General features: G+C 32.8%; 1 protein-coding gene across 1 annotated transcript in view; it reads right to left on the reverse strand.

The window, feature by feature from the left end:
- VWDE (von Willebrand factor D and EGF domains) overlaps nucleotides 1–17,703 on the reverse strand; it is a 76,091-nt gene that overhangs the window by 34,295 nt on the left and 24,093 nt on the right. Inside the window, exons 5-12 of the mRNA XM_063101053.1 lie at nucleotides 15,018–15,265; nucleotides 14,351–14,440; nucleotides 10,873–11,017; nucleotides 8,037–8,254; nucleotides 7,712–7,785; nucleotides 5,911–6,181; nucleotides 3,265–3,473; nucleotides 2,168–3,132 (exon numbers count right to left, since the gene is read on the reverse strand). Of these exons, the coding sequence (XP_062957123.1) occupies nucleotides 2,168–3,132; nucleotides 3,265–3,473; nucleotides 5,911–6,181; nucleotides 7,712–7,785; nucleotides 8,037–8,254; nucleotides 10,873–11,017; nucleotides 14,351–14,440; nucleotides 15,018–15,265 (2,220 nt within the window). The remainder of the gene's footprint in view (nucleotides 1–2,167; nucleotides 3,133–3,264; nucleotides 3,474–5,910; nucleotides 6,182–7,711; nucleotides 7,786–8,036; nucleotides 8,255–10,872; nucleotides 11,018–14,350; nucleotides 14,441–15,017; nucleotides 15,266–17,703) is intronic.

Consider the following 17,703-nt stretch of genomic DNA (forward strand, 5'->3'; position numbering starts at 1 on the left):
TATATTTTCTTTAATTAAAAAATTTCATTACTTTCAAAGCCCAAATTAAAAGCATATGTAAAATAATATTTCAAAGTATACTTCTTATATTATTTACTAAATTAATTAAACCATTAAATGTTAAGAGTAATACGGTATTAAAAGACAGGTTATCTACCATCGAACCAATAAAAACATCATTACCAATACTCCCAGTGCCTAAATATACAGGCTTCATTAATGTTTTAGTAATATTTCATATCAGTTAAGGATAAGTATTAAGAAATTACTAGTGCAATGAAATACATTTTGGTTTATGCCATATAGATGGGTTATAGAAAAAATACTTTGTAAAATATAATTAGCAATGCAATGTATTAAATTTCAAAAAAAATCTTATTTTAAGATTTAGAAAAGAGTTATCAAAGTTTATGTATGCTTCTGTTGTAGTATTGTTGATATTTTTATCTATTATTGCTATCCCACGTGCTACCCTAATCTTAGGTCTACTACAATCATAGGAGAAAAAAATTTGTTCTAGCAGTCACAGTTAACTGATCTTCGAATGGTATCTCTGGTGCTGGTCTTGGTAAGATCATACATTATCTACATAAGCAAGATCTGGCTGTCAAAATGGATATATGCAGTGTGTAAAAGTAATTAAGTCCTTTGCCTAAGTACTGGCAAAATTTAAGTGAATATAACTTTACTAGCAATAGGGCACAAAATCATAAGTCATGTGCATTCAGAACACTAAAAATCTTTATGAAAAAAGAAACATGTTAGTTCATTTTTTCATACATTCAGCAAATGTCAATTTAGCAATTTCTATGTATCTAGCATTATTCCAGGTACTGGGGATATAGTACTGAACAAAACAGAGACCCTGCCTTCATGTAACTTATATTCTAGCATGGGAGAACCAAAAATAAACACATTAAAAAAATAAAGTGTATCACATGAGTGTTTTCAGGAATATGGAGAAAAAGTATATTAACTATAATAAGGAAGATAAAGACTACAGAGTCGTGTGAGAAACTTTATTTTGAACAACTGTGGAAAGATTTTCTGCTAATACGACTTGAACAGAGAAGGGAGTCAGTCATGAAGACATGTGGTGGAAGAATACTCCTGTGAGAGGGAGAAGTGCAAAGATCCTGAGGTAGAAGCAAGCCTGCTCCTTTGAGAAACAGCAAAGCAGCCGGTGTGGCTGAGAAACAGCGAGCTATGGGAAAAATGGCAGATCAATGCAGCGAGAGGGGAGCCTCAGGTTACATGGGGTCTTCCAGGCCATGGCAGGGATTGTGGCTTTCACTCTGAAGGAGCCGAAGGGCCATTTGAGGGATTTAAGCAGAAGAGCTATATGGCCTGACTTGCATTCAGAAGGGTCACTTTGGCTGCTGCTGCATGGAGAATAAGCTTTCAGAGAATTTATAATAATCTGGGTGAAAGATAATGGTGGGTCAGACTAAAGTTGTGGCAGGAAAAGAAGGGAAATGCTTTCAAGCTAGATCTGGATTTGCTGCTAATGGATTAAACTTGAGACATGAGAGAAAAAGGAAAGTCAATAATGACTAAGAGTTTTTAATGTGAGCAGTTAGAGGAATGAGATGGAAAAGGCTGTAGGTGGAAAAGGGCAGGATGGTGCTGGTGGGAGGGGATTCAGAAGTTCTTGGTTTACTGGTTAAAGAAGCCAAATCAACTTTTTAAAATTTCTTTCATCTCTGAGATGAAATAGTGTATACCATATAGATAGAAGAGACACAGAAAAATAGTTTTAAGCAAATTAGTGTAATTAGCAAAATCATATAAACACAGTGCTTTAAAAAATACTAAATGTGAATCTAGGAAAAAGGTCAAGTGGACCTGGCATTTTCAAGAAACAGCACAGACACCAAAGTGTCTGGAATGGGAAGACGGAAGACAGGGAGACAGTAGTGAGGGATGGGTGTAGAGATACTGAGCGCCAGGTCACATTGCACCTTACAGGCTGTTGTAAGTACTTCAGCTTTTACTCCAAATAAGAAGAGATGCAGTTAGAAAATTATTAGTGTATGAATATAATTTGAGATTTTTCCCCTTTATAATGTGAATAAACCTTGTTAAGATACTAAAGGTAGAAAAGAACAAAGACATTTTCATAATCAAATATCAGACGCAACATCAAAGTTTGAGAGTATTTACTTACCATGCGAATCAGCACAATCGTAGGAACTAAAGCCTGGGAAACACGCACAGCCCCATTCCATACACCGCCCATTGCCGCTGCATAGATTGGGGCATTTTAATACCGAAAGAATGTCTCCAATTGACTTGCTGTATTTTTCTGTGTTATGTATCCCCTCTTCCAAAATCCTGTTTTCACATTCATTTTCTAAAAGGGCCACACCTGCTTCTGCCCAGCTAGGATCATCTTTTAACAGAACATCGTTAACACACATATCAATAACACTGTCTAGTCTCTTGCCAAGAAAGGCAAGACAGAGCCTTCCTATGCTGGAGTTGGCTAGAGTCTGCTGACAGAGAGCCAGGGTGATGTATTCAGTGAGGCCAGAGGGTGTGGGCCACGAGGGGATAAACTCTTGGTAGACATCCTCAGCATGGTCCTCGGGGAAAAAATAAGCAAACCCCTCTAGATCAGTTTGTCTGAGACTTTGGAAAGCAAACAAAGGAAAAAACTCATAAAAGTTTTGCCGTTTCCATCTGTTTTGTTGATTCCACCTTATTTCTTGGCTGTGGCTACCCTGGTCCTGTGCATATCTCTCATTGTCCAAATATTTTGGTACATCTTGTTTTTCATCTGCAGGATGTTTCTGTAAATTTATGTCTCGTTTGGTTAGGTTTAAATGCTTTTGTTCTAGCGGAGAGAAATTCAAATGATTTTCTCCAGATGTATGCTTGTTTATCCCTCTGACAAAAGCTTCCGAATTAATATATTCAGAGGTGACATCGAGTTCTGGTATCAAAGAAGAGAATCGGACATGTTTGAGGTCTTTGCAACCTGAAGCAATTTCTGATTGAGAAACACTGTCCAGATGATTAGAAGAAGGATACAATGAAGCCGTGTCTAATGAGCAGCTACAGTAGGACAGTTTTCCAGGCGATGTCAGAGAAATTGGCATTGTGTCAAACATGCTTTTTCCTGGTAAAATCCTTCCAGATGGAAAACAGAAAAGGATAATAATTTGGACAAGAATGTGTTGCAAAAAAGTAGATTATTGAGTTACCACCCATTTTAAGTTTAATATTAATCCACTGACAAATGAAAAATAGTTTATTCCTTACCTCCATTCATTAATAAAAGCAACATAATTATTAAAATTTTCATCGATTTTAATTCCATTTTTATCATGGAAATCATTTTCTGGGTTTTCATCAAAAGTGCCACAAAGTCCCAAAGTGTTTCTGTAATCTAAACTAGGGGCTCTGATTGTTAAACTCATGCCCCACTCACTAAGATCAGCACGGATAAATGCTCCAGAAGAAAACCAAATCTGAAACACAGAAATAATCAATACAGAAATAAAAGATGTTGTAGCAACACTTAATATTGATTAAGAAAAAACTGTTACTTAAGAAATAAGAAACAAACTCAATTATTCCTTCAATACAGAGAGAGAATAAAATACTGATTTTCTTTAGATGACAGTTTTAAAGCTATATGTCAAAATAGTGGGTTTTTGCATTTTGCTGACTTGAAATTTGATCACCATATTGATCTTTTTATTGAGCTGTATTGTTCCCAACCCCTTTCTTTAAATAATTTAAACTCAAATGAGATATTTTATACAATTAAACAGCTATAAGTCTTGAGTATAATGCTTGCCAAGTAATATTTCTGATTATAATTATTTAATTTGGAACTAGACTGCCAAGTAATTAATTTACACCAATAAATGTAATTCCAGAGGAGTATTTTCCTGTGGCTTATCAGCATTCTCTTGCTGCCCATAGGCAAATAGAAACAGAAGCCAAATTGTTACCAGAAGATTGCTTGGGGAGTTGGTGAGCACCGCAAGGGGAGTTTGCCTCATGATCCTAATAGTCTGTAGTGTAACTCTGAGCCGCATCTCTCTGTTACAAAAATGTAACCTCTCCCAGATCAGCCACTTGGATGTACATGTGGAGAAACAATCTCTTCTAAAATTCACTGAAGATATACTACCTGTGTTTGCTCCTCTGATTCTCCTTCCCCTTGTATCTTTTATAAAAATTTCAAAAATTGCACGTGTTCCTTACAAAAAATTATTTTAAAAGCAAACTAACCTTACATTTCTATTCAACCTGAGGGAGCTAATGTTAAGATCTTGGTGCAAATTCTTCAAAAATCTCTCCTATATTTCATGAATATCTTTCCCTGTCAATAAACACACACCTCTCCTGTCATTTTCATGACTACAAAGTATTCCATTATGTAACATCATTATATTTAGAGTTTTAGTTAAACCCTTTTATTGATCACTGATTAATTGTAACTTTTCCCTTTTACAAGGAGAGATACAAAGAATATCAGTGGGGTTATGCACATACTGGATTATTTTATTACAATAAGTTTCCAAAAGTAAAATTTCTTGGTAAAATAGCATACGCGGGTTCAGGTTATACATAATATATATGGCATCTGGAAAGACTATAACTATTTCTGGTATCTCTACTCTTGCCAATATTGTACGAGAGAAGTTTGATCCGTATTTACTTTATTTCTTTGTTTGATTACTAACGCGGTTAAGGTTTTTGTATTTTTGTTGGTTGGTTGTACTTTTGGACATATTTATCAATTTGATTTCTTTTGTGAATTTCCTTTTTATATTATTTGCTCATTTTAATGGGAATGCTGTTTATACATTAGCAATGTATAACAATGTTTTCTATATTGAATGTATGTTTTATATGTAGCAAATATTTTACTAATTGTTTAAAAAATAAAGTTTATTATGTATATTTAATGTATATAACACGTTGTAAGATACACATATATACAGTAAAATGGTTGCTGTAGTGAAACAAATCAACACAGTTACCCATTTCCACTCCTGTGGCAAGATCAGCTGTAATCTACTCATTTAGTAAAAATCCTGAATACAACACACTATTTTTAACTATAGTCCTTATGTCATACATTTCGACTTGGTCACCCCCATATTTGATTTGCATTTCGGTTTTTGATAATGGAATGCAAATATATAATGTTATGTTCAAAAATTGTTATTCACTTCAATAAATGTTATAAAAACATATACCTACAATTTTTAATACTTTCTTTTAAATTTAAATCAGATTTACCTGGGAATTACTTTTTGAAAGATAAGAGAAAGATGACTGTAGCCTTAAGATACAAATTGCTCACAGATATGAAATATCTTTTTTTGGGGGGGTGGCTGGCTGGTACAAGGATCTGAACCTTTGACTTTGGTGTTATCAGCAGAATGTTCTCCCAAGTGAGCTAACCAGCAAGCTGAGAAATATCATTTTTTAAAAATATTAGTGAATATATAATCTTGGGTATGTTTCTTGACTTTATATTCTCTTCCACTTTTCTATCAGCCCATTCCTGATACAGTACCATATTGTATTCATTTCAAAAATTGGGTAGCTATTCCTGAATATGTATTCTTAATTATGTCTGTCATCATAGTCTAATATATCATTTATTAGATACTGTCAAAAGTAATTTTTATGAATAATCCAAGTTATATTGAAATCGTAAATAAGGTAGTTTAGATCTGAGAGAGTTTTTAGCTATGTTGTGTCTATTTGTGTGTAGTAGGTGAAAAAAAATTTTATTCCTTCTAAGATCATAGTTCATCTAAATGCTATTTTGTTAAAAATGCTAAATGTTAAAAAATGTTAGTTCCTAATTTAATAGCGATAAATAGAAGTTCATCCAAAATGGAAAAAAGAAAAACACTTTTCATATTAAAGAATACATACCGTGACTTTTCTTCCTAAGTAAGATTCACTTATCTTGATGTTGCTGGTTACATGTTGGCTCTTTACAAATAAATTTGGCTGTGATTCTTGTAGCTGGCCACTACACATATCAAAAGTAACTACATCACCTTCCTCTTTGGCAACAAAACCACAGTTACATGACACAGGGTAGTGAAGGCTTCCGCAGTCCCATTGACGTACGTGGACTTCAAAATCACGTGACATACTCTTATAAAGCACAAATGTTCCAGTCTTGAAATTGTCATATATCCTATCATTAACAAAAGTCAATTGTGTTAAAAATCAGTATAAACGATATGTTATAAGCCAAAAATGTGTATTCAGTTTATTTATTGGCATTCAATACATTTTTTATGTTAAAATGAGAAATCTAGATTTCAGATCATTTCATGTGTCATGCACATTTATCTGTGTGCACTGAATGAAAGAGTAGTGTAAACACCTCAATCTCTCCCACTACTCTTTCCTTCCCTTTCCCCACTCCAGCCACACTGCTCTGGAGCAGGGTGGGCTTCTGAATGGGCTTCTCCCCATCTGCATATGCACATGGCTGTCTCCATCACTTTCTTTAAGATTTTGTCCAAATGTCACCCTCACTCAATAGCTTTCTGTAACCACTCTGTTTTAAGATAAATTGCAACCACTACTTCTTTCCTTCCTTCCTTCTCCCACCCCGATTTAGTTCTCTTCACAGCATGGATCTTCCTTAGACACACTATATATTTTATTAATTAACTGTGTTCATATCTCTCTTCACCTAGTCAAAGATCAGATCCGGGGTGGCAGGGAGTTTATCTGCTTTGTTCACTGCTGTACTCCCAGCACTTAGAACATGGCTCGTCACCTCATTGTTGCACAATTCATCTTGCTGAATTAAGTCAGGTTAAATACATCACCATATGCTTTCTTGAGGTTTTTCCACTAAAACTTCTAAGCCTATAGTTAGAATCATAAAGAATTCTTGCAGGTGAGATCAGTTCTTCCCACTTTTCAATTCTTGCTCAAACTGTTGGAGTATCATTTTTTATTGGAGGAGTGCTACATCAACTCACACATATTGGATAGTTTTAATGACAATGATCACATTATAATTTTAAAAAACCCACAAACTACCTTGCATCATGAAGAAAATTTTATCTCAACAATGAGGTGTTCTTATTTTTCTTAAGGACATACTAGTGAACCCATCAGAACGGTATGACGAGCTTAAATCTTTCTACATAGATATTAATGGCAGGATAGCTTAGATTACTTTTTGTTCATTTTGCCCATTTTACTTTAAATTCTTGAGTCAAATATCCAGGTATTAATGATGGTTATAATAGTTTTTCCCTTGAGTATTTCTGTTATGAGTTAGGAGTGATTAGTTTTTAAAATAATTGTAACATGTTAATTTAATCATTTTGTTTAAACCTTAAAGATTATTTTATCATACAGAAATGCAACACAGTAAACATCACTAGAGCAAACAATTTAATAATTATTAAATATAAATAAATGGTCAAGCAAACATGATTGGCTGCATTTGTGATAATCTTCATTATTACAAATTCAGCCTCACAACTAGTCCGTATTTTTAAATAAGGACTAGAGTTTAAAGCAAAAATATTCTACACAAATAAACTAGTATCTTCAACCAGATTAGTGATGGCCATACATGCCTTCCTTTCTAATTTTTCGTTGACTAGGACTAAAAAATTATAGAACAATATTCTGCTGAAAAAACAACAAAGCCCAAACAAACAAAAACTACTAAAAGAAAAAACTTTCAGGAAATTACCTGCCATCAAATGTAATTATATGTGGGTCAGTAAATGAATAGCAGTAAGCAGTTGGAACATCCTTTACTCTGATCTTAAAAGCAAAGATATTTTTGGTAAATATTACCATTAATTGTTATTTAGTGCTATAAAATAAATTGTTTAGCAATCTCAATAATTTCTCAAATAATTATTGTTATTATCATGGTTACTAAAAATTAAATCATTTAAAATTAAAATAATTTATCAAATAATTTTTAAATAAAATGGTAACAAGGTATAGTGATAAAATACACATATCTTTTTAAAGCTTCAATTGTGAAGGTATTTTTGTAATTTGTCAACCTGGATGCTGTTTGGAATGTAGTTGTTCCACAGAAAATCCTCATTAACTATAGGCTGCACTACAATGTTTGTAACTCTGTCACCATCGCGAGAAAAATCCATTACAGCAGTGTAGTACACAAAAGCACGGCTACAGGTTCCATTAGCACAGGATGAGGTCTTGTAAAGGTCCACGCGACAAGAGGACAGTGCCAAATTCAAGCCTAAGTGCTCTTTACCTATTTTAATAAAAAAAAAAATGTTGAATAGTTTTCAAAAGGAATATACTAACCAAAGTATGCAATAACTTCATAAACATGGAACATTAAATTGAGAGATTATTCTTAAATTATTTTCTCTTTCTTAAAAAAATATGGTTATCACTTTTGTCTAAATTAAATTAAATCTATTAAATCTACCTTATCTTTACAAATAATTAATCAATTTCAAATATATACATATATAACCATACATACATTACTACTTTAATTTAGGTTGTAAGTCCATATGCACCTGGATGTAATTAAAAAGCAATAAGTAAAGTTTATTCTTGTTTCTGCAAAAAAAATCATAATTCTAGCACCAAGAAACATAACTTGATTTTTTTACTGCCAAAGAATTGGGTCTTGGCCATATTTTATGCCCCTGAGTGAGGGTAGGTTTTTCCTGTAGAAAGGGTTGTCCCTTCATCAGTAACCATTTATTTGGTATCTAGAAGTGGAAAGCTTTTTCATTCTCTAGTAGAATTTTTAAAAATTAAGTCACAAATGCCTTGTGCAGTTCACAGATAACATGCATTGCAAACATTCATGTACCTTTTTTACACTTGAATGTGTAATCATTTTAACAATTTCAAATACACTTAAACATTGCCAACTCAAGAAACAGCAAAAAAATAAAAAATAAAAAGTAAAAGAATTGGGTCTTGGATGCAGATATTTCTGTAATGTATTTTAAGGCATGTGTTTATGTTCCATCCATTGTTGAATGATAGCAATGGCTTTTAATTATTGGTATATAGTTTGTCTTAAAAAAATAGAAAAATCAAAATGTGAGGTGGTGATTTCACAGCATAATAAGCTACCTCCTTTCACCTCCTAAATGTCCAGATATATTTAGAACCTTGAGATGCTCCCTTGTCCATGGAACAAAAAAAAAATTTTGGAAAGAAAATGCCAGCAGAGAAGGAGGAAGAAACTCTGGGAATTTGTATAACTAAACAAAAAGAACAGATTCCCTCCAAAAACTGGCCACAAAGGAATTATGCTTTCATATCCTATTAAAGATTACAAAGTCCTTCTGAGAAACAAGGAGGAAGAAAGAAGTTGTTAAAATGGTTCCATCTTCTTTTCTCCCACACAAATTTTTTAGGTAAAAAATTATATCAGTCAGTATTAGGTAGGTACATTGTACTGGATTCAAAATTCCTAAAAAAAGTTTTTCTTTATGCATTTTTTCTAGAAATATATACTTTTCCCACACACATAAAAACATAGCAGAACCATGCAAACTCTTGACCAGCTCCCTAAGGAGAATATGGAATATTTCTGGCATAGATATAGCCCATGACATCATTTCCCCTGCTCTATGGTATGAAAGCCAAGTATTGTTCTCTTCAAGCATCATAGTCTCTGTAGAAATACACCAAGAGACACCAACTTGTTCTCAATGAAAATGGAGATTTAATGGAAATATACTTAAGGAAGACAAGATGAGGAATATCCAGAATGAAATCCAAAAAGTTTCTTCAGAAAAAAGGGAAATCATTTTTAATTGATGGAGAATAAGAACATATAAAGTTCTCAAAAGTAGGAATATATTTAGGCTATTTTTATATTTTTATAACAATGCATACTTTATTGAAAGAATTGAAAACATGCAAAAATATTTTAAAGTACACATGTATATAACTAAACAAAATCTTGGCCTAACACAATTTTGAAAAATATCAATAACATTGTCCTCTTTTTATTCTCCTAATGAACTGCAAAAAAATTTGCATAATATGCTTTTCAGAGGTAGTTTGAAATAGAATTGTGTCAAATAGCTTGAGAGAGAAAGTTTAATTTCATACTTCTGGGCTATAATTAAAAATATTGTGTGCTCATAGTGTTCCTGAAATCTGAGTGAGTGGCTGGATATTATCTAAGCCTGTTTACTGTGAAGTGTCTTAGAATGGACTCTCAATTTCTCTATCTCCTTATCCATCTCTTTTCCTGGGTACGACATTTCCAGAAAACTCTCTCCCTCTCCTTACGGTTTTATCCTCTCATATTCTATCTTGTTCTGTGAGAGGATTTCCACTGTCTATATATGGCTGTGACAGTGACACATATGTGGCCATGCATCATGACATCTATATAATTAGTGACTTAAATAGAAAAATTTTAAAACAAAAGATCCCAAATATAAGCTTACATTAGGGAGAGAAGTGCGAAGAATGCATTATGAGATCCATGTACACCTTACTCTTTGGGGATGATTTGGAAAATCTTAAAGAGAAATTTGTCCCTCAGTCTCTGAAAACAAAGTAAAAAGAAGAATAAGTAGAAGGATGAGGAGAAGAGGGAGAAGAAATGGGAAGAGGAAGAGGAGTAGGAGGGAAGGAGAAAGATGATGCTGAGAAGGAGGTTGTTCAGTTTTTTAAATTTATGCTTTGAGATCAGGAGGGATAAATGTAAATTAATTTGGCAATCATAAATTTAGCCCAGTATGACTAATATGATCGAGCTTTAATTGATGTAAACATGCAACAGAATTTATTATATGAGTATACTCCAGTGACTTTTTCTGGAGGAAAAAAAAGCATCAGTCATTTCAAATCTAATAATAAAATTAAGTGAATTTAGTATGTTACCTTGATCAACAGTTTTCAGTTTTAGTGAGATTTTGCATTCTTGATCAAGCTCACTGAATTCAGAACAAACAATAGGAATTGTGCTCTCTATCCTCAACTGGTATTCTTTCCCATCTTCTGATATAGTGCTCAATTCAGGTTGTAACTGGTATAAGAAAATATGTAGAGCAGTTATGTTAGAATATAATTTATTTCTAAGGAATAATTTTGACAGGACATTTTCTCAACAGCTCATCATTTGCTAAATGAGATGGTAATAACTTAAGCCCTAGCATTTTTTTTTAACTAAAAAAGACTTATTAAAACCAGACCCATAAAAATATAAGCAGAGGACATGGATTAGAAGAAGTAACTTTGTGAAAATGCCATATTACCCAAAGCGATTTACAGATTCAATGCAATTCCCATCAAAATACCAATGATATTCTTCACAGAAATAGAAAAAACAACTCTAACATTCATATGGAACAACAAAAGACCCCAAAAAACCAAAGCAATCCTAAACAAAATAAATAAATAAATAAAGCCAGAGACATCATACTTCCTGACTTCAAACTGTACTATAAAGCTACAGTAACCAAAACAGCATGTTACTGACATAAAAACAGACACTCAGAACAATGGAACAGAATAGAGAACCCAGAAATCAATCCACATGCTTACAGCCAACTAATCTTTGACAAAGACACTAAGAACATACATCAGGGAAAGGACAGCCTCTTCAATAAATGTTGCTGGGAAAACTGAACATCCATGTGTAGAAGAATAAAACTAGACTCATAACTCTCACCATATACCAAAATCAATTCAAAATAGTTCAAAGATATAACACCTGAAACTATAAAACTCCTGGAAGAAAACACACCAGAAACACTTCAGGATGTAGGGCTGGGCAAAGGCTGTATAAGTAAGACCTCGGAAGCACTGCCAACAAAGGAAAAAATAAACAAATGGGATTCTATCAAACTGAAAAGCTTCTGCACAGCAAAGGAAACAATCAATAGAGTGAAAAGACAACCTACAGAATGGAAGAAAATATTTCCAAACTATATACTCAACAAGGGATTAATATCCCGAATATACAAAGAACTCAAACAACTCAGCATTAAAAAATCAGTAACCTTATTAAAAAATGGGCAAAAGAGCTGAATACAAATTTCTCAAAGGAAGACATACAAATGACCAACAGATACATGAAAAAATTATCAATATCACTAATCATCAGGGAAATGTAAATCAAAACTACATTGAAATATCATCTTACTCCAGTTAAAATGGCTATTATCAAAAAGGCAGAGAATAACAAATGCTGACAAGGATGCAGAAAAGGGAAACCGTTTACACTGTTGGGACTGTAAAATAGTACAGCCACTATGGAAAACAATAAGGAAATTTCTCAAACAACTACAGATAGAACTGCCATATGATCCAGCAATCCCACTTCTGGGTATATACCCAAAGGAATAGAAATCATGTTGAAAGGATACCTGCACTCCCATGTTCATCACAGGTCTGTTTCCAGGATATGGAACCAACCTAAGTGTCTATTGATGGACAACTGGATAAGGAAAATTTGGTATGTGTACGCAATGGAATACTACTCAGCCATAAAAAGAATGAAATTTTGCCATTTGCAGCAACACAGATGAACTTGGAGAAAATTATGGTAAGTGACATAAGCCAGGCACAGAAAGAGAAATACCACATATCCTCACTCATAAGTGGGAGATAAAACAATAAAAAAGAAAGAAAGAAAGGGAAAAAAAAGAACAAACGAATGATCACAATATACAATGAACTTTCAAAAGGAGAGAACAGAACTGTGGCTATTAGAGATGGGAAGGTGGGGTAGTGAGAAATTGGTTAAGGGTCACAAAGAATGATTACATTTTGTAAAGATGAGTATACTAATTATTTTGATTAGATCATCACGTATTGTACACAGGTATTGATATTCAACTCTGTACCCCACAAATATGTATAATCAATTATGTTTCAATTAAAAAAAAGAAGTAGGGAATAATGCTGCTAATAAAAACAATGATGATCTTGTTTAAATGTTTTAGTAACTCACTCAGCTGTTCTGAGTAAAACTGTATATTAGTAATTTCAAATAAAGTCTTTGATGAAAGGTGAATAAGTACATATATATATAGAGAGAGAGACTGGAGTACGTAGAGCAGCTGCACTTCTCTGAGTTGAGACTGTACATGGTTCCCCACACATCTGATTCTGGTTCTGTGTTGGGCACTGGCGAATGGAAGAGAAAGAAAGATTCCTATTTTCTTCCATTTATTTGCTAATATTTACTGCCACAACATTGAAAGAGTCTGATTATTCTTAGGGACTAATACCCATCATCTCAATTAGAAATTTAAGTATTTTTAAAACATAAATAAAATTATTGTCCTCACCTAAAACATCTCAATCCTCAGCTTATTTCTCAGCCTCTGCTGTTCACAGTGGGACTTACTGCACCCTGCAGTCTAGGACTGACCCCATTGCAGTTCACAGGCCAATCCTTTTCTGAGACAGGGATTTTTTTTTATGCAGCCTCAAGTCTTGACTAGTTCTCAAAACAAGTGTTTCTTAGTACTGAATATTCTCTCTATTAGCCTAATCAGAAATAGTACCTGGGAGCTGACCACTCATCTTTGACATTGTCTATCGAATGCTTATTAACTTAGATCAGGAGGTTCCCGTGTTGCCTAGGTCTGAGCTCTGCTTCTTCTCCACTGTGGTTATGCTATTCTGACAACGTAGTAAACTCTTCTCACTTCTTTTCCTGGTCCCTATCATGTATCCATAAACTTTTTCCAGGAATAGGTTTTATCGTGATCCTCAGTCCTATTCTCACCATCTATCAATTTTCCCATCTTGTCCTTGAACTAGGTCAAACTTCCAGATGCACAGTGCTTGCTTATCTGGACCTCTTGATATTGTTCCCACTCATTCCACTTCTACAGAATTCCCTGTCACCTCTGCTCATCAGCTAGAGTAGCTCATCAGTTCCCAAACCCCAGTGCTACCAGCAGTAACCAAATATATTTCCTTGTTTAGTTAGCTTGATCTTTGTAGTCCATAAAGCCCAGACCTCTGGGTCAATTCTATTCTAGTCAGAGGATCTAGTCCTTGGCCTGGTATCTGTCTTCTAGAATGCACAAAATAACTAAATATTGCTATGCTAACTTTTAGTTATGTGATGAAATAAATTATGGGAATACAGCTTTTGCTTTATTCTAATTGGAGCTATTTCTTAAAAATATGCAAGTGTATCCCAATTTAAGTTCATTAACAGGGGTCCTCAGACTTTGTGCATTACAGTAATTGGGGTTATTCTTCAAAAATAGAGACTCCTGGGTCTCAACATTCTGATTCAGTCTGTGGTGAGGTCCAGGAACCAGTATGGACCCATCACAGTTTGGGAAACACAGTTCCAGAGGAATAATCTTTCTGATCCATCCCCACTGTTACATACCTTAATGCCTGCAAAAAATTCTCGGCTTTTGATGGCTAAACTTTGTACATGTGGTTTCTCCAAGAAAAAGATGGAAGCACTACAGAATATCTATAAATATAATTAAGAAATAATCATTTAACAATAAAATTTTGGAGATAATATGTGTAAACTATTATCTTTAAGTTCTTAATTTTAATTCTAGGTAGTGTATAAGAGATAACAAAAGAACTAAATAATTTTAAAACTTTCTTGAAATCTGAGAAAAATTCCATTATTAAAAATATTCAAACCTCAACATAAATTAAAGTGTATAGGCTTTGTATTTAAGATGTATCTAAAAGTGGATAGAAAGTGATATCATTGCTGAAAAAAATTAAAACTTTTTAGAATAAAAGCATAATCATCTTAAAAACTTGAAAGAGACCTATATTTATAAGGATTCATCAATAATAATCAACAACTTGCTAAAAGGAGATATTCATTGATAACCACCAAGATTACTGACTTATCCAGTTGTCATTAGAATTAGTACAATTGCCAAGGGGGAAAAGAAAAAGAAAAAGAAAAACACTAGTGCTTTATACTCTAAGGACAAAATCTACTTCTAAAGTATTGTTTTTTAAATTTCATGTTTGAACATCAATATTCATGAGAAGAAAAGAAAATCCAATTTTTTTGAACATACCCTATCTCCAAGTCTGAGATTTATACCATCAAGTTCTAGCAGAGAGAATGCTTGAACTGTGGTCTCTTGTTTCAGCTCCTCTTTGATTTCTTGAGAAGAAAGCCTAGACCAAGCTATGAGAAATCCCACTGAGTTGTTTGTAGGGGAAACATCAAAAGCACACCTACAGAACAGTCTGGACTCAATCAACTCCACCACAACCTCTGGCCTTCCTGGGGGTGGAGGTGGCAATGAAGCAGACAGCTGGCCTGGGGGGAGAAAACACATAATTTGTAGCTGGGCATCTTAAAGAAAGGAGACTTGCTTATGGAAAAAGATTATAACTCTGGGATTTATTCAAGGAAAAATAAAATAAATTTAGAAAAATGATTATCTGTAGCAGTCAACAGAGTAGCACATTCATATTTGACCTCTAATTACATAAATATTGATAGCACAGCAACTTATCTGCTCACCAAACTTATGCTAAAACATGGTGCATGTCCGCCCTTAAAAAGTCTAGCTCTTGGAAATAAAAATAATTTACATTCTTTTAAACAATTAACTTTTTCTAAGACATAAAACAAATAAAATTAAGATTTTATTCATTATAATTCTTTATTATAAAGAAAAATAGTCACTATAATGTAAACTAAAATAAATTTCTGTTTTACTCTTGTAATTTGCTCTTACAAGTCAACTCATCATCACTCTGGGTTGAAAGAGCTGTTCATTGTGGGGGTGATTATAGTGTCTTAGTGAAATAGATTATGTATTAAGCAACAGTCTTATTCTTTTCATTTTTCTGAAGTTAAAGAAACCTGAAGTTTCCTCTAGAAACTCAAAGGAAAATTTTAAAATTTTTAACTCTGGGCTTTTGCAAAATTAAATCTGGAGATCTTGAAAGGTTTCTAAATGTGTTTTTGTTTTGTTTTGTTTTGGAAAACAAAAACATATCTGAGTGATAAATTTTAAAAATGAGATTTAAAAATGCTTTAAAATATAAAAATATTTCTTCTGTTATGTGCATGAAAATTTTATGACAATCAAAAAACTAATCTTTCAGTCCTGTCATATAGATTGTGGAAAGATCTTAATTTATGAGAAATCTTAATTTATGGTCTCTTCTGTGGGGAAAATGTGCTTTCAGATATCTCAAAGTGTTATTTCGTTAGACATTATATTCCAAAGTCTCAGTGACAAATGTATTGTTTTCAAATAAACCTAATTAACAAATATTTGGGTAAACATTTTAAACATCAGGCCAAATCTGCATATCCAAATTTGAAGGAAGTAACAGACTAGTTTTGAATATATATTTGATGTTTTTCAAATTATATACCTGCATAAAAGTCTGAATAAAATATTTTTTAAAACAATAAACTAGGAAAAGTACATTGAATTTATTTACAAACAGCAAAAAACTACCTATGAAAATTATTATTAGAAATGAGATGACAAATGACTGAAAAAAAGATTCATGATGATTAAAATTTTTGAAGCAATATTTTGAATAGCATCAACTATCTGCATGACTTGATCGTTGCTTGGAATAATGACGATCAAAGAAAATTTGTTAAAGTATATTTAAAGGAAAAGTTTTTTAGAACAACAGATAAATGATTTCTGCTTAAAAATCACAATTGCTATTCCTTTGTCAATTTTAATATTAGCATGTGCTAAATATGTTAATATGCTTTCTGTTTTATCATAAACCTTATCTGTTGACTTCTGACTCATTATTTTCAGTCAGGTGTTACTTCCCAAATTTTGTACAGTTTTGTATAGCAGCTTTTTTTCCCCAATTAATTTCATTAACATTCTAAATAGAATAACAGGTAGCAAAAATTTAATATTAATTCAAGGAGGAAAAGGGATTTTTCTGTAATACATGTGCATCATAAGGAAACTTCATACCTGTTATGCAGAATAGCCAAATAATTATGTTTTATGTTTAATGCTACTATTATTGATGGGCATTGTTTTATTATTTTACAAACTTAAATGACAGGGTCTAATTAAAATGAGCCTTTGGATATAATAATAGCTTGTTTAAAGAACAATAGAGAAGTGGGCTAGAAAATCTATTTGCAGTTGGAATAGGGCATGGAAAAGCATCTCAGAGTGATTTATTTGGATGATTATTATAATATTCTTTTAAAAATACAAAGCATAGTAATTTTTTAGGCCTGGTATTTGAATCCTATATGCTCTATGCTGATTTGTTTTATCTCATTATGACTTATTTTACCACATAAAACACCTTTGTTAATTAACATCTTTGTTAATCAACACTCCATTATTCATATTAAAATACCACATTTGGCTAACAAGCCCCATGAAAAGCCTGTTTCAATAAATAATTTTAATTCTGCCCATCCATAGGCAGATCTCATATATTTTATCACTTAGACAATATATTTAGAATAATTTATTTTAAAGGGAATTCTTAGTATTTGAAATAACTTTAAAACATTAAACAAAGATAGAAAATGGAAAATATAGATTAAAAAAAAGAAAAATTTTGACTGCCATTAACATCTTTGATATTTATCTTTCAAGACTTATTTGGTACAAATGTAATCTTCCTAGAAAACAAAAAAGGGATCGTATTGCATAATCTGATTTCTTACCTACAATATACAATGAATACCTACTAATGTCAAAGATTGTACTCTTACATTTTAACAGTGATTTCAGAATGTTT

This window comes from Cynocephalus volans, chromosome 6, assembly GCF_027409185.1.
Source record: "Cynocephalus volans isolate mCynVol1 chromosome 6, mCynVol1.pri, whole genome shotgun sequence".
NCBI classification, from domain to species: domain Eukaryota; kingdom Metazoa; phylum Chordata; class Mammalia; order Dermoptera; family Cynocephalidae; genus Cynocephalus; species Cynocephalus volans.